The 15,642-nt window shown below is 35.2% G+C and overlaps 3 protein-coding genes across 5 annotated transcripts; 2 read left to right on the forward strand and 1 right to left on the reverse strand.

Annotated features, from left to right (window-relative positions):
- The first annotated feature begins 201 nt into the window (after window positions 1-201).
- Window positions 202-3,619, forward strand: LOC127097670 (zinc finger protein GAI-ASSOCIATED FACTOR 1). The gene is made up of 3 exons (XM_051036164.1): window positions 202-646; window positions 1,307-1,703; window positions 2,332-3,619. Exons 1-3 carry the CDS (start codon window positions 427-429, stop codon window positions 3,332-3,334), a joined length of 1,620 nt encoding a protein of 539 aa, XP_050892121.1. The 5' UTR covers window positions 202-426; the 3' UTR covers window positions 3,335-3,619.
- A 65-nt stretch (window positions 3,620-3,684) lies between these two features.
- On the forward strand, window positions 3,685-5,202 carry LOC127097671 (psbP domain-containing protein 7, chloroplastic). 2 transcript variants are annotated; one of them, XM_051036166.1, is made up of 4 exons: window positions 3,685-4,016; window positions 4,083-4,175; window positions 4,273-4,483; window positions 4,569-5,202. In XM_051036166.1, exons 1-4 carry the CDS (start codon window positions 3,854-3,856, stop codon window positions 4,879-4,881), a joined length of 780 nt encoding a protein of 259 aa, XP_050892123.1. In that variant the 5' UTR covers window positions 3,685-3,853; the 3' UTR covers window positions 4,882-5,202. The 2 variants fall into 2 exon arrangements, with proteins under 2 accessions (XP_050892123.1, XP_050892122.1); XM_051036165.1 differs by having other exon boundaries at window positions 3,718-4,175.
- LOC127097669 (E3 ubiquitin-protein ligase JMJ24) lies at window positions 5,113-12,475 on the reverse strand. 2 transcript variants are annotated; one of them, XM_051036163.1, is made up of 14 exons: window positions 11,582-12,475; window positions 11,355-11,497; window positions 11,150-11,249; window positions 10,905-11,037; window positions 10,719-10,773; window positions 9,962-10,601; window positions 9,509-9,838; window positions 7,644-8,009; window positions 7,464-7,536; window positions 6,543-6,628; window positions 6,244-6,363; window positions 6,028-6,098; window positions 5,628-5,747; window positions 5,113-5,434 (listed from the first exon to the last, which is right to left on the reverse strand). In XM_051036163.1, exons 1-13 carry the CDS (start codon window positions 12,125-12,127, stop codon window positions 5,651-5,653), a joined length of 2,760 nt encoding a protein of 919 aa, XP_050892120.1. In that variant the 5' UTR covers window positions 12,128-12,475; the 3' UTR covers window positions 5,113-5,434; window positions 5,628-5,650. The 2 variants fall into 2 exon arrangements, with proteins under 2 accessions (XP_050892120.1, XP_050892119.1); XM_051036162.1 differs by lacking the exon at window positions 5,628-5,747.
- Between the last annotated feature and the right edge of the window lie 3,167 nt (window positions 12,476-15,642).

Genomic DNA, 15,642 nt, shown 5'->3' on the forward strand with positions numbered 1-15,642 from the left:
TTTCATTATTTTCCTCAAATATTATGAGTAATTAAATTAAAATACAAAAAATCATAATTATATAGACATATACATCCAAAAAAAGTAAGTGAATGGCATTTCCATAATATCAAACAAAGCTAAGGGCATATGTCTACTAGTACAAAAAACAGTGCCTGAAAATGTACATTACTATATAATTTAATTACAATGCAAATCCAAAGCCTGTTTCTTGTATTCTTATGCCAACAAACACTCTCATCTCAAACACCATAAAAGGAGGAGAGTTTCCTGGTTTTTGTCTTCCTCTACTTCCACAAACTCCATCTTTTCTTCCTTAGTTTTCTTCCTCCAACATCACCAAAAGTAGTGAAACAAACACTTACTAGTTAGTTTTTAAATTAATCAAGGGAACATTATTTTTCTTCCCTTTTTCTTAATTTTGCTATGTCAAACATCACAAGTTGTGATAGTGGAAGCTTCTCTACAGAGAATATCAGAGATCAAGATGGAGTTAAACATCATCAACAACAAAATGAAATACTTGGTCAATTTCATAGTCCACATTCTCATACTTCAACAACAACTACAACAAATAATAGCAATGGTTCCAACACTAATTTACAACCACCTCTTAAGAGAAAAAGGAACCTACCAGGAAATCCAGGTAATAAAACAATTTTTATTTAATCATTTTTTCTTTTATTTTCTTATTAATTCTTAATTTTTTAAAAGATGTATTAGGTTTGCAAGATTTCATGTAATTAAATGTTAATCAAATGATATATATATATATATATATATACTACTTCATGTTACATATTATTTCTTCAACCTTCATATTGATTAATTTTTAAAAAAAATAGTGATGCATAGTTTTCTACTAAAAAAATATGTTGAAAAATGATAAATCTCACAAATGGCTAATATTAAATTTTTGGACAATGGCATGCTTGGTTAATTATTAATTAGAGTGTATTTAATTAAAACATTTCTTGGCTCCATGAAATTAAAAGATAAGGCTTGATCTAGTATACAATAGGAAATACTAATTATTCTTTTACAGAGAAGACAAAGATCTATGTGGTTGGGATATGTTTTAATTAAGGTAGAATATAATTAATATAGCTAAAAATAAACCATGAATTATTGGTTTGTGTAAGTAGGAGAAGAAGAAAGAAAAAAAAAACTCAATTATTGTCTTGCTACAATCATTGTTGTTCACTGTTGACTTTTCTTGACTCTTATATTTTTTTTTTTTTCTTTGTTTCACACACACTTTTTTTAGTTTTTAGTTTAATTAATGTGTTTATAATTGTTTATGAAGATCCAAGTGCTGAAGTGATAGCTTTATCACCAACAACACTAATGGCTACAAACCGATTCGTATGTGAAATATGCAACAAAGGTTTTCAAAGAGATCAAAATCTTCAATTGCACCGAAGAGGACACAACTTGCCATGGAAGCTTAAGCAGAGAACAACAAATGAAATTATAAAGAAGGTTTATGTTTGTCCTGAACCTTCATGTGTTCACCATAACCCTGCAAGAGCACTTGGGGATCTTACTGGTATTAAAAAGCACTTTTGCAGAAAGCACGGTGAGAAGAAGTGGAAATGTGATAAGTGTTCTAAGAAATATGCTGTTCAATCTGATTGGAAAGCTCATTCTAAAATCTGTGGTACAAGGGAATACAAATGTGACTGTGGAACCATCTTTTCAAGGTATGAAAAACTTGTAGATTAATTTGACTTTTCAATAGTGCTTTTTTCTTTATTTTATAGCTTCTTGCACCAGTTGAATTTTCATGCAGTAGCTGTCCTTTTGATATTAAAGTGTCTGCGTGCCGTTTTGGCAGCTAAGAAAAAGATGAACTTTTTTTTCATCTCATAGAACTCATTTTTTATTACAACTTTTTCTAGTTTAAGGTTTCAATTAGTTGTTCTTATATCACTATGTATATATTATTAAACTTATCATGCTCAATCAAAGATTCCTACGTATATTCATGCATGATCCTCATAAGAAACTACTTTATTATTTTTAATATATAAAGGCAAATGTTCACCGCTACAAAATCAATAATCTTAAAAATTATACTCATTTAATATGAGACACTTCATTATTACTCTTGTAAAAGATGTATGTCTCATTTAATAGAAAATCAAAAGTGTCGAAAACACACGTTTTCTGGTATTTGACCATTTTATTTAAGGTTGTATGTCTCATAATAAAACTTCTCATCCTTAGTCCAATTATTTAAAAAACCTCGGTCAGGTCAAGTCCACACATGCATGCATTTTCCTTCCGTTTGAGATGTTAATATATTTATATTGGTTTATTTTTCTGCAGAAGAGACAGCTTCATTACCCACCGAGCTTTCTGTGATGCATTAGCTGAAGAGAACAACAAAGCCAACGAAGGTTCAGTACAGTTATCAAACATGCAACACCAACAAATTCCAAATCTCGTTTCTTCAATATTACCAATGAACCAAAACAACTCACCAATCGTTGGAGCTTCAGAGTTCAATCTTTCAGATCACAAACATCCATTATCATCGCCTCACGATCTCATGTCAGTTCCTGTAAAGCCCTTCAACAGCAATATATTCACGAGAAGTCTTTCATCGTCAACTTCATCTCCTTCTCTTCAACTGAGTTCAAATAACTCACTCAACAACATCTTGGAAGAAAACGGTTCACTCCATTTGTCTGCAGCTGCAACCTCGCCTCACATGTCAGCCACTGCATTGTTACAAAAAGCAGCTCAAATGGGTGCAACCGTGAGTAGTAATAGTAATGCAGGTATGGTTATGACTGATAAAACAACCGTCGCTACAAACATGATGACGCCGCCGCCGTTATTCGGTATGGTGCAACAACAAGGACATTCTTTCATGAACCACTACATGCAACAGCAACAACAGCAACCTCAGTACATTAATAATAATTTCAATGGAAATGTGATGTTAAGTGGAGGAGGTGTTAATGGATCAATGAATGGAGTTGATATGTTTAATGCTATATTGGATCAAAGTAAGGCTTTATCGAAGATCATTGAACAGAACAATCAAACTCAAAGCATGAACAATGTTGGAGGAGGAGGAGGTGCATCGAGTAATATTATGAATATTGGTGGAAGTAAAGGAAGTGGTGGAGATGTAATGACACTGGATTTATTGGGGATAGGAGGAGGGGGTGCACATGGTAATTTCTATGGAGGAGGGGGTGCACAACAACAACAGCAACAAGCAGAAAGTGCTGCAGCAGCAGTAGCAGCAGATGAGGTTTGGAGAAATTGGTCAACCAAGAATGGAGGATTTGAAACCTTTTCAGCAACAAGCAACATTTGAAAAGACCACCACCTGATTTGGTTGGGGGAACCAAGAAATAGTTAATAATAGTAATAATATTCAACTTTTTTAGTTAGTGGGTTGCTTTTATTTTTGTTTTTATCTTTATAGTATTTAACTACCCACACCCCCCTTCCTTTCGACCATGACACATCAAATCATTGGTCGATTTTGCATTTATGACAAGCTAGTCAGTGTAAGTGTAATATTGTAGACTCCTTTGGTATGATAAATTTGTATTCAAACGTTACAGTTGCAAATCATTAATTAAGAATTTTCATTAGATATATTGGCAAACGAATGCACAAATTAAAATGTAGTGTTGAGAACCCGAATGAACGAGAGCCACACAAACTAGATAAGTGCTATGCTATCCCGACCAATCACAATGCACCGCTTCATTATTTATTTTGTTATAGTTGCATAATATTTTATTTTATATTTTTAAGGAAGAGGTTACTTTACCATAGAGGATGAAATATATGTTACCTTATTATTTATGACATAAAAGGTTGAAAGATGGCAGTGCAAGTGCAAGCGAGGTTTGGAGCATGGAACAGAAATAGCATAGGAATAGTACGGTGTTCGAGCGAGGGAGAAGATAAAGTGAAAGTGAAAGAGGCAGTAGTGTGGTCACCAGCGAAAGAATTGGCTGCGAAATTTGAACGGCGGCTTCTTGTAGGTATAGGTTCAGCTTCACTTGTAGCTTTAGGTGCAAATTTTGGTGGCATCACAAGTTTTTTGTTAGGTTTGTCTCCATTGAATGGTCGTAAGCTGAAGCTAGACGTGCTTTATCCCATCGGCGGTTACACCCGTTACATTGACACTAGGGAGGGGTTCGGTAATTTATTTTATTTTTGTTTATTTATTATGTACATTACAAAACTTAGTAGTGTGTTTAATTAGCTGTTAATTTGGATGGTATATTAAATTAATAGAATTCATATACCCGGCGAATTGGGTTGGAGATCAGACACTGCTGTATCGAGCGGCTAAAAAAAGAGAAATGGAACTATCATTGGATCCTCCACCGCTGAATTTACGGCCACGTTCCAATGTGACGGAACCAGTTGTTGCATTTGGTCCCCCGGGTTCCAATGGTGAGCTCAATCTTAGTGTTATTGTTTCGCCAGTTTCTCAAGACTTCTCGTAAGTATCTGCTCCTTAATTGTATGTCATTTTACTTTCATCCTTACGTGCTTATGGAAACTTTATTGTTTTTAACTTTTACAAGGATTGAAGCATTTGGAAGCCCTCAGGAGGTGGGGGAAGCAGTAATTCGAACCATAACAGGATCAGGGCAGCGCCCGGACTTGAAGGGAACATTGATAGAATCAAGTTTGAGAGAAGATCCCGCTAGAAATGCCAAATACTATGAGTTAGAATTCAAAGTTGAGAGCCCCTCTTTCTGGCGACACAATGTTTGTGTCTGCTGTGCTCGTGGTGGTAGGCTTTTTACGTTAAATGCCCAGGCACCTGAATCAGCCTGGCCTGGGTTGAAGTCAGATTTCTATACAATTGCTGATTCGTTCAATCTCACAAGTTAGTGATTCAGGTAAAGTTTTATAGAGCAGCAGTAGTGGTAGTTCCATGAGACAGGGCCAGGAGTACAAATTAAATATATATCCAATACGTCGACCTTGTAACACCTTTATATTGTTTCCAAAGCTAAAGTTTGTATTTGCTTGGCCATGTTTGATCTATGTGGGATACCTGGGCGTTGCCAATTCTGAACCCCAAACATTTTTGAATTTGACTAAAAGAGCAGCACGCACAAATAGTAATAAATTTGTGACTTCATATATATTTACTAAATTACATGTTTCTATTCCACTTTCTGAAATAAAATACAGATCTGACATCTCTCATTACAGCATGATTCTATCTCTTTTGTCGGTAACTATTATACACATTCATTATCTACGTATTTGATCTACTATACTGAAACATACCAATCTGCAACATACTGCTAAAATATAATTACTGTACATAACAGCTCTTTATGCACAAGTAATTTGCCTCCGTTTAGACATCTTCTCGTAGTTCTCAGAAACCATTGCAGTCAAATTAGGGTCTCCATATCCAATCTCTCCACCAAGTCTGGCAAAACATCGTATTGTAAACAAATATAAGGACATGGAGATGTCGGACACAAAATTAGAATAAGGAAACAAACATAACATTTCTGTCCTAAGATTGAACTTGCAGTGAACAACCCCATAAGGACAACTGACCAACTTTAAAACCCTTGTGAAAAAAGACTTGAATTTTAAGTCGTAGGATAAGGGCATACATCAGTCAATTGTGTGCTGTGTGTTAGAGAATGTGTGCGTGTGTTTTAGACATCTTCTCGTAGTTCTCAGAAACCATTTCAGTCAAATTAGGGTCTCCATATTCAATCTCTCCGCCAAGTCTGGCAAAACATCGTATCGTAAACAAATATAAAGACATGGAGATGTCGGACACAAAATCAAAGAATAAGGAAACAAACATAACATTTCTGTCCTAAGGTTGAACTTGCAGTGAACAACCCCATAATAGGACAACTGACCAATTTTAAAACCCTTGTGAAAAAAGACTTAAATTTTAAGTCGTAGCATAAGGGCATACATCAGTCAATTGTGTGCTGTGTGTTAGAGAATGTGTGTGGGTGTGTTAGAGAGATAAACAAGTCATATCTGAAATTTACATACTTTGGGTCAAGTACAAGTTTCTGTACTTCTTTGATTGCTGAACTTGCGGCATAGAGAGATATCTTCCCAACCTGCATAAACGTACAAAAATAAGTTCAGGAGTTATCAGTCAAATATAATTGAAAAGCATTATTTAAAGGAGACATAAATTGTGGACAAGTGGTAACGAACAAAAAGAGAAGTTGACAATTATATGCAACTCTTTTCGTTGCTGACCTCCAAAACTTGAAGCTTTGCGTCATGTTCATTAGGTAAACGGCGAACTTCCTCTGCCAATCTTACAGCCTCCCCCAGGCTTTCAGGAGATAAGAAATCAAGGCCCAATTGAACTGTGGACTGAAAATTTCAAAATGTATATATGATCACAGGAGAATTCATAATGTGTTCAGAAATATTCCATAATAACTGAAGAGATAATGTTAATAATAATAGACACTAATCAGATGAAAACTTTCATTCTTTGGAAGTGGTTCAAGTATCGGATATAAAAACTATGATATATAAAGTGATCTCACCTGAACATTTCTTGCTTGAAAAGGGCAACCAGCAGGAACAAATATAGCTTCCCCCAAATTCTGTTCAAATGACCACGGCTCCACTCCTACATAGGAAGACAGTGATCACGATAGAAAGAAAGAAGATAAAAATAAAATAAAAAACAATTACTTTCTGAAATTTTAGTCTACCTACAATTTAGCACATCAGTACCAAGCTTTTCATGACAGTCAAATACACGTGCAAATTACTCTCAGATACCTCAATTAGACCTCATACAATTTTTTTAAGCCACCAAATGTATTTTTCATTATTTTTTGGAACAAACATTATTGAAGAGCATTCAAGAAAACTGAGGGCATTCAAGAAAACTACACATGTAATGAAGACTGAAGACAGATACTGGCACAACAAGAACCTGGAGAGAAATCCCTCTGAAAAAATTTAGGGCATTCAAGAAAACTACATTGTGCAGAAAATTATCAAAGGTTATACTGGCACACCAACCATGGGGTCTATAGTACATTTCTTTGAAAATTAATAAAATCAAAGGTTATGTGCAGAAAATTATCAAAGCATGCTAATTGCAATGAATGGTGAGGCATGGATGTATGGAAAGTGAGGATGAAATAGGAAAAGGCTAACTGACCCATGTTGGATGTTTAACAGGGGAGGTAAAAGGTTTCTTTTTATGAGGGGTGACTTAAAAGGTTTGAAGGCAAGTAATAACCCCCACATTGCGCTCAATTCAAAATAGAAAGGCTAAAATAAGAGTATACGCTAAAATAGAAAGGCTAAAGCTTTGGAAAGATTTTTTAGGACAGGAAGGGGATACTAAGGTTGATTTTGTATTCATGACAAGCTAGCTAGTGCAACGGCGGCACTATGCAGGTTCACCTGTGTCAACCAAACAATTCATAATTATAAAAGTACGATCTTACCAAATTCTTCCTTCAACTTTCTTTTATGGAGTCCGTCAAGAAAAACAGCTCCACCATAAAGAGGCCATGTAACCTTGAATCCAGAGGAATACAATTATCACCAGCAATAAAATATCAAAATAAGTAAATTAACCAAAGAATTGGGAAGAAATGTCACTTTAATTGTTCTGTAAGACTTACTATATCATCTGACTTCCCGAATTCCTTCCAATGCATTTTCAAATATTCAGTCACCTTTGGAACATCCTGCCGACGAAAGACATCCCAAAGAACTCCAGGATGTGTTATCTCAGAGGTGACTCCATTTTGTCTTAATGGAATTTCACAATTGACCATATTTCCTTCAGCACTAGGATAAACTTCATACCCTTGATCCATGGTTGAATCTTTCTGGTCTGATTCCAAATCCAGTCCATTAATTTTTGTACAAAGGGCTGAATCAGGTGAACTCCCTCTTGAACATATATGTGGTTTCTGCATCATTTCAATTTTTGTTCTCTGCCAGTCCTTCAGCTTCACTTCACTTGTATGGACCAAAAGGTACACCTGTTGAAAACCAGTAAACTTAGTGTCCAAAAAACAGTACATTTGTTACTTTACTCCGACCACCTACTACTTTCCTTTTCTTTCTTCAAAAAACTCAACTCTAACATTTCACTCTAGAAAATATAGTGCGAAAAGGAGACAGATTGACATATATATAAATTAGTACTTTGCAGAGTTTGGGTAAACAATCTGAATGTTTGGCCATTTGAATTTAAACGGCACTATGTTGTTAATCCAAGATAGGGTCGTGTAACACCAACCCCCTAAAATGTTTTAGCATATAGCGAGATAATCGATATTGCAAAGACTAAAAATCAGTGTGGAAAGGAAACATAAATACTCAAAAATAAAAATATATATATATACAAAATTAAAGAGACCTTTGTAGTTAATAATTAAATAACCCTAAAGTACAAAGCAATAAAAGTTAAACATAGCCGAACCAAAAGTAGGAAGAACATAATGATTGCTTGTGAATATGAACATAACAGAATGAAGAACATAAGAAAAACATAACATAGATGAACCAAAAGTAGGAAGAACATAATGATTGCTTGTGAACAAGAACATAACAGAATGAAGAACATAAGGTATGAATGGGCATTTATACCCTTGAAAAAACAAGGGTGTGAAAAAAGGCTTTGAGGAATTTTGCCCCGGAATTCCTAATAGTAGTTGTGATAACGGTTTGGGGCGCTAGGCCGCTACACCTGCTATTGTTGATGGCGGTTCGCGGCCCAAAAGCGTCTAGCAAAACCTACCACCACTACACTATTCCGCTATAGCATGCTATTGACATTTGACAACATAGCGGTGCATTATAAATTGTCACTAAGGGGGTGTTTATTTGAAAGATTCAAAAATAATTACCAGGAAAGTTATCTGGGAATATAAATATGGAAATTTAATTCCCGGGTATTTTTTAGAAAAAAATGTTTGGCATGTAATTTGATATTCCTTGGAAAATTGGTAGTTATACCTTTTCAAAAAAAATTAAGTTAAACTTCATGGGAATCCACATTCCCACCTTGTCACATTTGAATAAAACTATGGGAAATTAGGGAAGTTATTTCGTTTATTTCTTTCCTGGGAAGCTTTATAACTAGAAATAATTTTTTTTCAACTTTATAACAAACACGGGTATAACTACTTTCTAGCCATGTATTCCTCAAAATGTGATTCTTAGACTTGAAACAAATACCCCCTATTTATCAAAAAAAAAACACCCCCTAAGCACTTATAATCAAAAACTGCAATGTTCAGTTACAAATATAAGCAACCTGCATACATTAATCCAAAAATTTAGACAATAATAAATACATAATTAAACATAAATTAACAATGAACTATCAAATTAATACAAATTAAGACACTTGAAACTTAAACCAAAACTATAATGACGTTGCAGCTTGTAAAACATTGTCCCCTAAGAAATCAAAAGTGCAAGAGATAAAATGACCATTTCCATATCTTGGGTTAATGAGGATAGAGAAACATACCATGTCACGCATATTGAAGTGGAGTTTTGTCACAGAATCACCTCTGCCAAGTTCACCATTAATCCCGTAAGATATATAGATCTTGGGTCCTACATCATTCTGCAAGGAGTAATGAGGCAACTTAGCTGCAACATTAAGAAGGCCCCACTTCGAGTGAATATACTGAAGTAAAGGCAGCTTGCTGATAAACTCAGGTCTTTGGTACAAAAGAAATTCTTCAGATGCTCTAGGTGAAGGCCAATCTTTCAGCTTCAATATTTGTGGCCAACCATTTTCAAGAATACGCCCCTCAGTATATCCTTTCATGAACTGACCAAGCTCGATATCAACCTGTCAAAAACAAAGAATAAATTCAGTCATATAGTAATTTAAAAAATGATTAACTAGTATACACGGCAATAGAAAATCGATACAATTTCAACAGCCAAAAAGAGAAGATTTACAGATGTGTACCTCAGACCCATCTAAGCAATCTATGGCCTTAACCATTCGGTTATCATCTTTCATATTTGCATCTGTAGTCTCTAGAATCCCTCTCCATATGACCAATGGGTCCCAGCTTGAAATTGATGACCTATCAAATACTTGCTTTACGATAATGGGCTCACCAGTTTTCCAATGCATTCTAAACATGCCAATGCCATCAGTTTTGAGATCTTCCGATGTTGGACAATAAAGATAATTATCATTGCTAGCCTCTCTTTGAGAATATTGGCAAAGCCTGAGAGTATTCAATCCTGTTTTTGGTGGACCATCAGCATCACTCATTTTACATCCACTAACCATTTCTTCTACATTTTTTATTAATTTTGCAACCCAGTTCATCTTGAAAATCCGACTTAAATTTAAGGATGAATATCCACAACCACCATACTCCTTAGGGGGGCATGGAACACTTCCATTGTCATTGGATCTCCAGTGAGGAAACTTGCTTAATATGTTTTGATCAGTAATTCTTGCTTGCTCTGTTTGAGGTTCTTTACTCTGATGTACAGTGGCTTCCCGAAGATCTCGGCAACAAATAAGGCACAAATCATATGAACAACTTGGACAGCGTCGATGATAATCAGTGATAGGTATCCGGCATAAATTGCTGCAAGAAAACAGACATAAATAATTAGCCATATACTACAAACAAATAAGGAACATCTTCCCATGGTGCTTCTGCACCCGCAAAAACCATCAATTTCAATAAGTGTCACAGATGTACCAGCACATCTGCTCATCAGCATTCAATTTTGTCCTTGGAAGATCTATTTCAGCACCTGAGAAAGATACCAATATTTTCACATCGTCAAATACTAGTACACTCAACGATAAAAGTGAAATACAGTCAAATACCAATAGCAGTTCAAGGCTGCAAGCAAACCCAAATAAACTTTAACATGCATCTTACCACGCAACTTCTTTTCAAGTTCAACTTCAAAACATTGTTCGTGGTGAATCTGCTTTACCACGGGAAGCACCGATGAGAGCAACAAGTGAAGATACTGTAACTTATCCATTACAGGTATCTCACGTATCCGAACCTTAACATCAGCACAACCAGAAAATTTACTGACTAGAAAAGGAACAGGCAAAGCCTACGGAATTTTTGAAGGTGTGCATAATCAAATGGTATGTTAGTAATTCTAAAAATACCTTTATTGAATTATCATTACGTAAGCAAATTTTACAATTGCATATACCACGGCATGCAGGACATAGCCTCTGAATTTCATCCAACGAAATGTTAGAATACCTGCAAAGAAGTAAACCATAAAACCCAGTCCCCATCTGAAGCAAGGGAGAGGAGTAAAAAACAACCAAAAGAAGGTAACTTCACTAAAATTCATTCCATACTCACCAAGTTGATATACAGCTATCACAATATCCTCTTCTATCACACTTAAGGCACCAAGTAACTCTATCTCTAACATTCTTCCTGCACTGATGACAAGTCTGCCCGCCAGTCTCTTGAGAAGAATCCGAGGTTCCGTCAGAATATTCCTGCAAACAGCAACCTCTCAATTCAGCAACATAACAAAACCTCACATTCATTACAAACTATCTACCCTAGCACACAAAACCTACAGTAGTAGCATTGGCATCAAGGCTCCCTTGCGGCATTTTCCCAGCAGATTCATCACCCGAAGCAGGTGGGGAATCATTAGAGACCCAATTCTCTTCATACAGAACAGCATCCTCATCATCGGCGTGATCAGGGGAATCATCACCCTCACCAAGCTTGGAATCACGACGGGAAGAAGAGCCCCTTGTTGTGTCAGCACCCTCAGGAGTATACCGAAACTGATTCTTCGAAACCTTATCAAATAGCTTCTTCCCAGAGGAAGAAGAACGGGGATTATTAAATGCAGTAGAAAGAGGAGCATCGAAATCATCACTTTTACTCTCCAAATAAACATCAGAGTCAGGATATGTTTTCGCTTTCTTGAGATTAGCTCTCATGGCGGAATTCGCTGCTCTTTTCTTCGCTTGAATGTAATGCTTCTCGCAAACTGTCTTATCCGGCATTGACATCGCCGTGCATCGCCATTGTTTCCCGTCCGACCTCTTGCAACGCAAATCGTCTGGAATTCCTACATTCTCATCGATGTTGTTCGATCTCGCGTGATCCATTCCTTTTTCTCACACTCTGAACAAGAATCTCACAATTGAATTGAGGATAAAAATAATCAATTAACTCACTGTGTTGTGAATTGAGTGAGTGAACTAAACCCTAACTGTTACCATGAACGAAGCACGATAGAGAGTGAGAGAAAGAAACCCTAATTTGTTGGAGGAACGTGATTGTTAGTTTTTGTTACGGTGTAAACAATGGGAAATTTTTATGTTGGAGATGCGACGTCGTTTTAGTGTTGCAATGCAGAGAGTTGGGTGTGATAAGGAAGGTTGCTGTAAGTGAAAGCGTCACCATTCTTGCTCCTGCAGTATTAGGACCGTTTAGTGATTAGTGAGTGGGTGTGCTTTGAGATAGAAAGGTAAAAAATATAATAGAATATTTTTATTTCTTTTAGAACAAATTTTTGATGAAAATTCTTTATAGCTTATATATTTAATATTTGTCTCTTGAAAAGAAGTTAAAACTCAATTGGCAAATATGATTGACATGAATATTGTTTTAGAAAAAAAAGACAATTATGCTTCCAAAATGTTGTGTTAGAAAAAGACAATTATGCTTCCAAAATGTTACCGACACACTTATAGTGTTGCATAGGTTTAAAATTAAAAAGAGGGGTTGAAAAATGATATTGTATTCAAGACAATGTTGACTTACGGGAGAAGTTTTAGTTAGAAGTTTTGTTTGAGTATAACGGTTGTTGGTGATCTATTTCATATTAATTCAATTCTATCTTCCTTATTAGTGAACCAGAAATAATGCATAGGTATTTTTTTAATGCAACGGTGACGAGATGACATATTACGATCAGATACATAAGTTTTGGTCCAAAAATTAAAATAGGTAATCATTATCCTGCTCAGAACTCGTCCCCAAATCATAATTATGCAACAGTCGTGTAAGGAGTTAAGGGTTTTTTCTACCAATTAGGGCTCTCCCTTCACCACTCGAAGAGCGGGTGCGAGAGAGATTGAAATATATATGCATAATTTATCCATATGTGCTTGTTGAATCTATTGTATTCCGACAGTGCGACAACTCTTTTGTATCCAAAAGTGATTTTTTTATCTTGTTTCAAATTAGGCTAAGGCCTGATTTATAAAAAAAATTGAGTCATTCAGTTCTGATGAGGCAATCTTGATTCAATGTCTCTGGTCAGTTTTGAGATTTATTATTGAGGTGTTTTTTGATCAAGTTTATTAATACTATATTGACGGTTTTCGACTTGCCCATTAGCTTGTGCAACTTTATACTTTTTTATTTAGTGCACCTAATCATTTTCTTACCAATAAATATTATTCCTCGGTATATAATCGATGTTTAGTGTATCCTTAACCTACACGCAGCGTGATCTTCAATGAAAATTATCACATCTTATTGGTCTACATCTTTAAATAGGATGGCCTCACCTCCATTTCAAAAAGTAGTCCATGACCACTAATATGTATTTATGCCTTTTAGAAGATGCAGTGTATATTTTTTCAATTAAGTCAAAGGTCCAACTTCAAAATGGCCATGGTGTGATCTTCAATAAAATTTATCACATCTTATTGGAGTGATGTAGAACTTCATCGTGTAGAGGTTGATGTTCAGAGTAAGAATGGTAAAGATAGACAAAATATTGATACCTGTGTTGTTGACTCATGTTTGAATGATATCTTCAATAGAAACCATGAAACTAATGAAGAATTGAGGAATGAGGATCCTTAGAATGAAGAGTTCAAGGGGCAAGGTGAAAGGAATGAAGAAGTTGATGAGGATGAGGATGTTCTCATTGCCAATATTATGAAGAGGATTATTGGAAGTGATACCAAACCTCAAGAGAAAATTATAGCCAAAGAAGTGGTGAATGTGAATGGATTGATCAAAATGAGGACCAAGGAGAAGGAAGTTGAGGATGAAAAAAAAAACTAACAGTGAATAGGAAGATCAATATGCTAGTGATAAAGAAGCTAGCAGCTCATAATCCTCGAGTGAAGAAGAATAAGAAGAAGAAGAATCAAGCTCTGAAGACTAAAGTCATCAAGTTAGAGTTGTTTTAAAGCTTGATGTTTTTGTTATGTTCAGATTTATAAGTGTTTCAGTTTTTTTATCCTTTATTTGTAAGCTTGTTTTTATGGGTCTATAATAACTATGTCTTCTGCATTTTACTCGTGGTTCTAGCTACTCCAGTCGGGTACTCATTTGTGTTATTGGTTATACTTTATGGTCTTTCGGCTCTGTTTTCATGCCCTTTGGTGTGTTCTCTGGTTTGCAATGCTCCTGGCCTTTGCCAAATTGTGGCAGAAGGGAGGAGTAAGATGGTGTGTATGTGTTGCTTATGTTGTAATGGATGTTCTGATGTGTTGGTGGAGTAGTGTCTGGTTGTGTCCATGCATCATGTCCGATAAATGTGTGTTCTGGTTTGTTTTTGCTTATGCTATCATGTGATGAGCTTGTGTGCTCACATGTTGGAGCATATGGCTTGGCATCTAACCTTCAACTATGTGAACATGTGTGAAGTTGATCTCTATGTGTGTGTTCTAAATGACCTGGATGACTACTGACTTTGTTGTGTGCATGCATCTGACTATTGGAGCATTGTGATTTTGTTTTGAGTGTGTAACAATCCTTTTAATTAAGTGTTATTTTTGTTGTTGTTGTTTGCTCTGTTTGTTTTATTTTTGGTGTGCTTATGTTGCTCAATTTGTATTATTTTTTAAGATTTACTCATGCACATCTTGTAAATTTTGAAAGAGTTGATTTTGTCAAAATTTGCCAAAGGGGAAGATTGTTGTTTCTTTTTTATTGGCTATATTATACAAAATAATATGAAGTGTACAAGATGTTTTAGTAACGAAAATGACACATGTGGAACATGATGTTCCACGACGTGTGCAACATCTATCCTTTTTTAGTAGATCAAGATTATTGGTATTCTGAGCGAAAATGATGGTTGTGTTTCAATCTAATTTGTTCCTATCTTTTAACAATGTATAATTATATTTATTTGGAATATTATGGGGGTGTACATGGGTTGGATAAACCCACGAAATCCGATCAAACCCACCTAAATCGATCCAAAAAAAATGGGTTTGAACGGATAAGTGGGTCAATATGGTTTTCGAAAATAAAAAACGTTCAAAATAATTGGGTTTCGGGTAAACCCATAAAACTCACTCAACCAAAACTCATAAATTTTACCATTAACTACTATATATTTTTGTTTTTTAGGTCTCTTAATGAATTGATAGATGAACTAATACTTATATTTTTATCATTGAAATTTGGTTGAAGATATTAACGTTGTAGTCAGGATTTCTTATTAAATTGTGGAAGATATTTGAACGATGATCTTGTCTCTTTTTTGTAATTGGATGAATGATGCTTTGATGTATTCTACTTGGTTGCTTTAATTTTAAGCTCTTGTTTTGTGAGTCATGATTTTAAATTATTTATAATATTGCATTTTGATTACTTTTATGCTAATACTAGTAAATTCCAAGTAATTTATGTAATTCTAGTTTTAGGTACT

The sequence above is a fragment of the Lathyrus oleraceus genome, chromosome 6 (genome assembly GCF_024323335.1).
Source record: "Lathyrus oleraceus cultivar Zhongwan6 chromosome 6, CAAS_Psat_ZW6_1.0, whole genome shotgun sequence".
Classification (NCBI taxonomy): Eukaryota; Viridiplantae; Streptophyta; class Magnoliopsida; order Fabales; family Fabaceae; genus Lathyrus; species Lathyrus oleraceus.

Excerpts from the sequence above, each read along its gene's own strand:
- LOC127097670 (XM_051036164.1), top strand. The coding sequence starts at position 427 with ATGTCAAACATCACAAGTTGTGATAGTGGAAGCTTCTCTACAGAGAAT. Across the intron at positions 647-1,306 it reads GAACCTACCAGGAAATCCAG|ATCCAAGTGCTGAAGTGATA; the intron begins GTAATAAAACAA and ends TTGTTTATGAAG. Across the intron at positions 1,704-2,331 it reads TGTGGAACCATCTTTTCAAG|AAGAGACAGCTTCATTACCC; the intron begins GTATGAAAAACT and ends ATTTTTCTGCAG.
- LOC127097671 (XM_051036165.1), top strand. The coding sequence starts at position 3,854 with ATGGCAGTGCAAGTGCAAGCGAGGTTTGGAGCATGGAACAGAAATAGC. Across the intron at positions 4,176-4,272 it reads TGACACTAGGGAGGGGTTCG|AATTCATATACCCGGCGAAT; the intron begins GTAATTTATTTT and ends TTAAATTAATAG. Across the intron at positions 4,484-4,568 it reads CCAGTTTCTCAAGACTTCTC|GATTGAAGCATTTGGAAGCC; the intron begins GTAAGTATCTGC and ends AACTTTTACAAG.
- LOC127097669 (XM_051036162.1), bottom strand. The coding sequence starts at position 12,127 with ATGGATCACGCGAGATCGAACAACATCGATGAGAATGTAGGAATTCCA. Across the intron at positions 11,250-11,354 it reads GATAGCTGTATATCAACTTG|GTATTCTAACATTTCGTTGG; the intron begins GTGAGTATGGAA and ends ACTTCTTTGCAG. Across the intron at positions 6,364-6,542 it reads TTCAAGCAAGAAATGTTCAG|TCCACAGTTCAATTGGGCCT; the intron begins GTGAGATCACTT and ends TGAAATTTTCAG.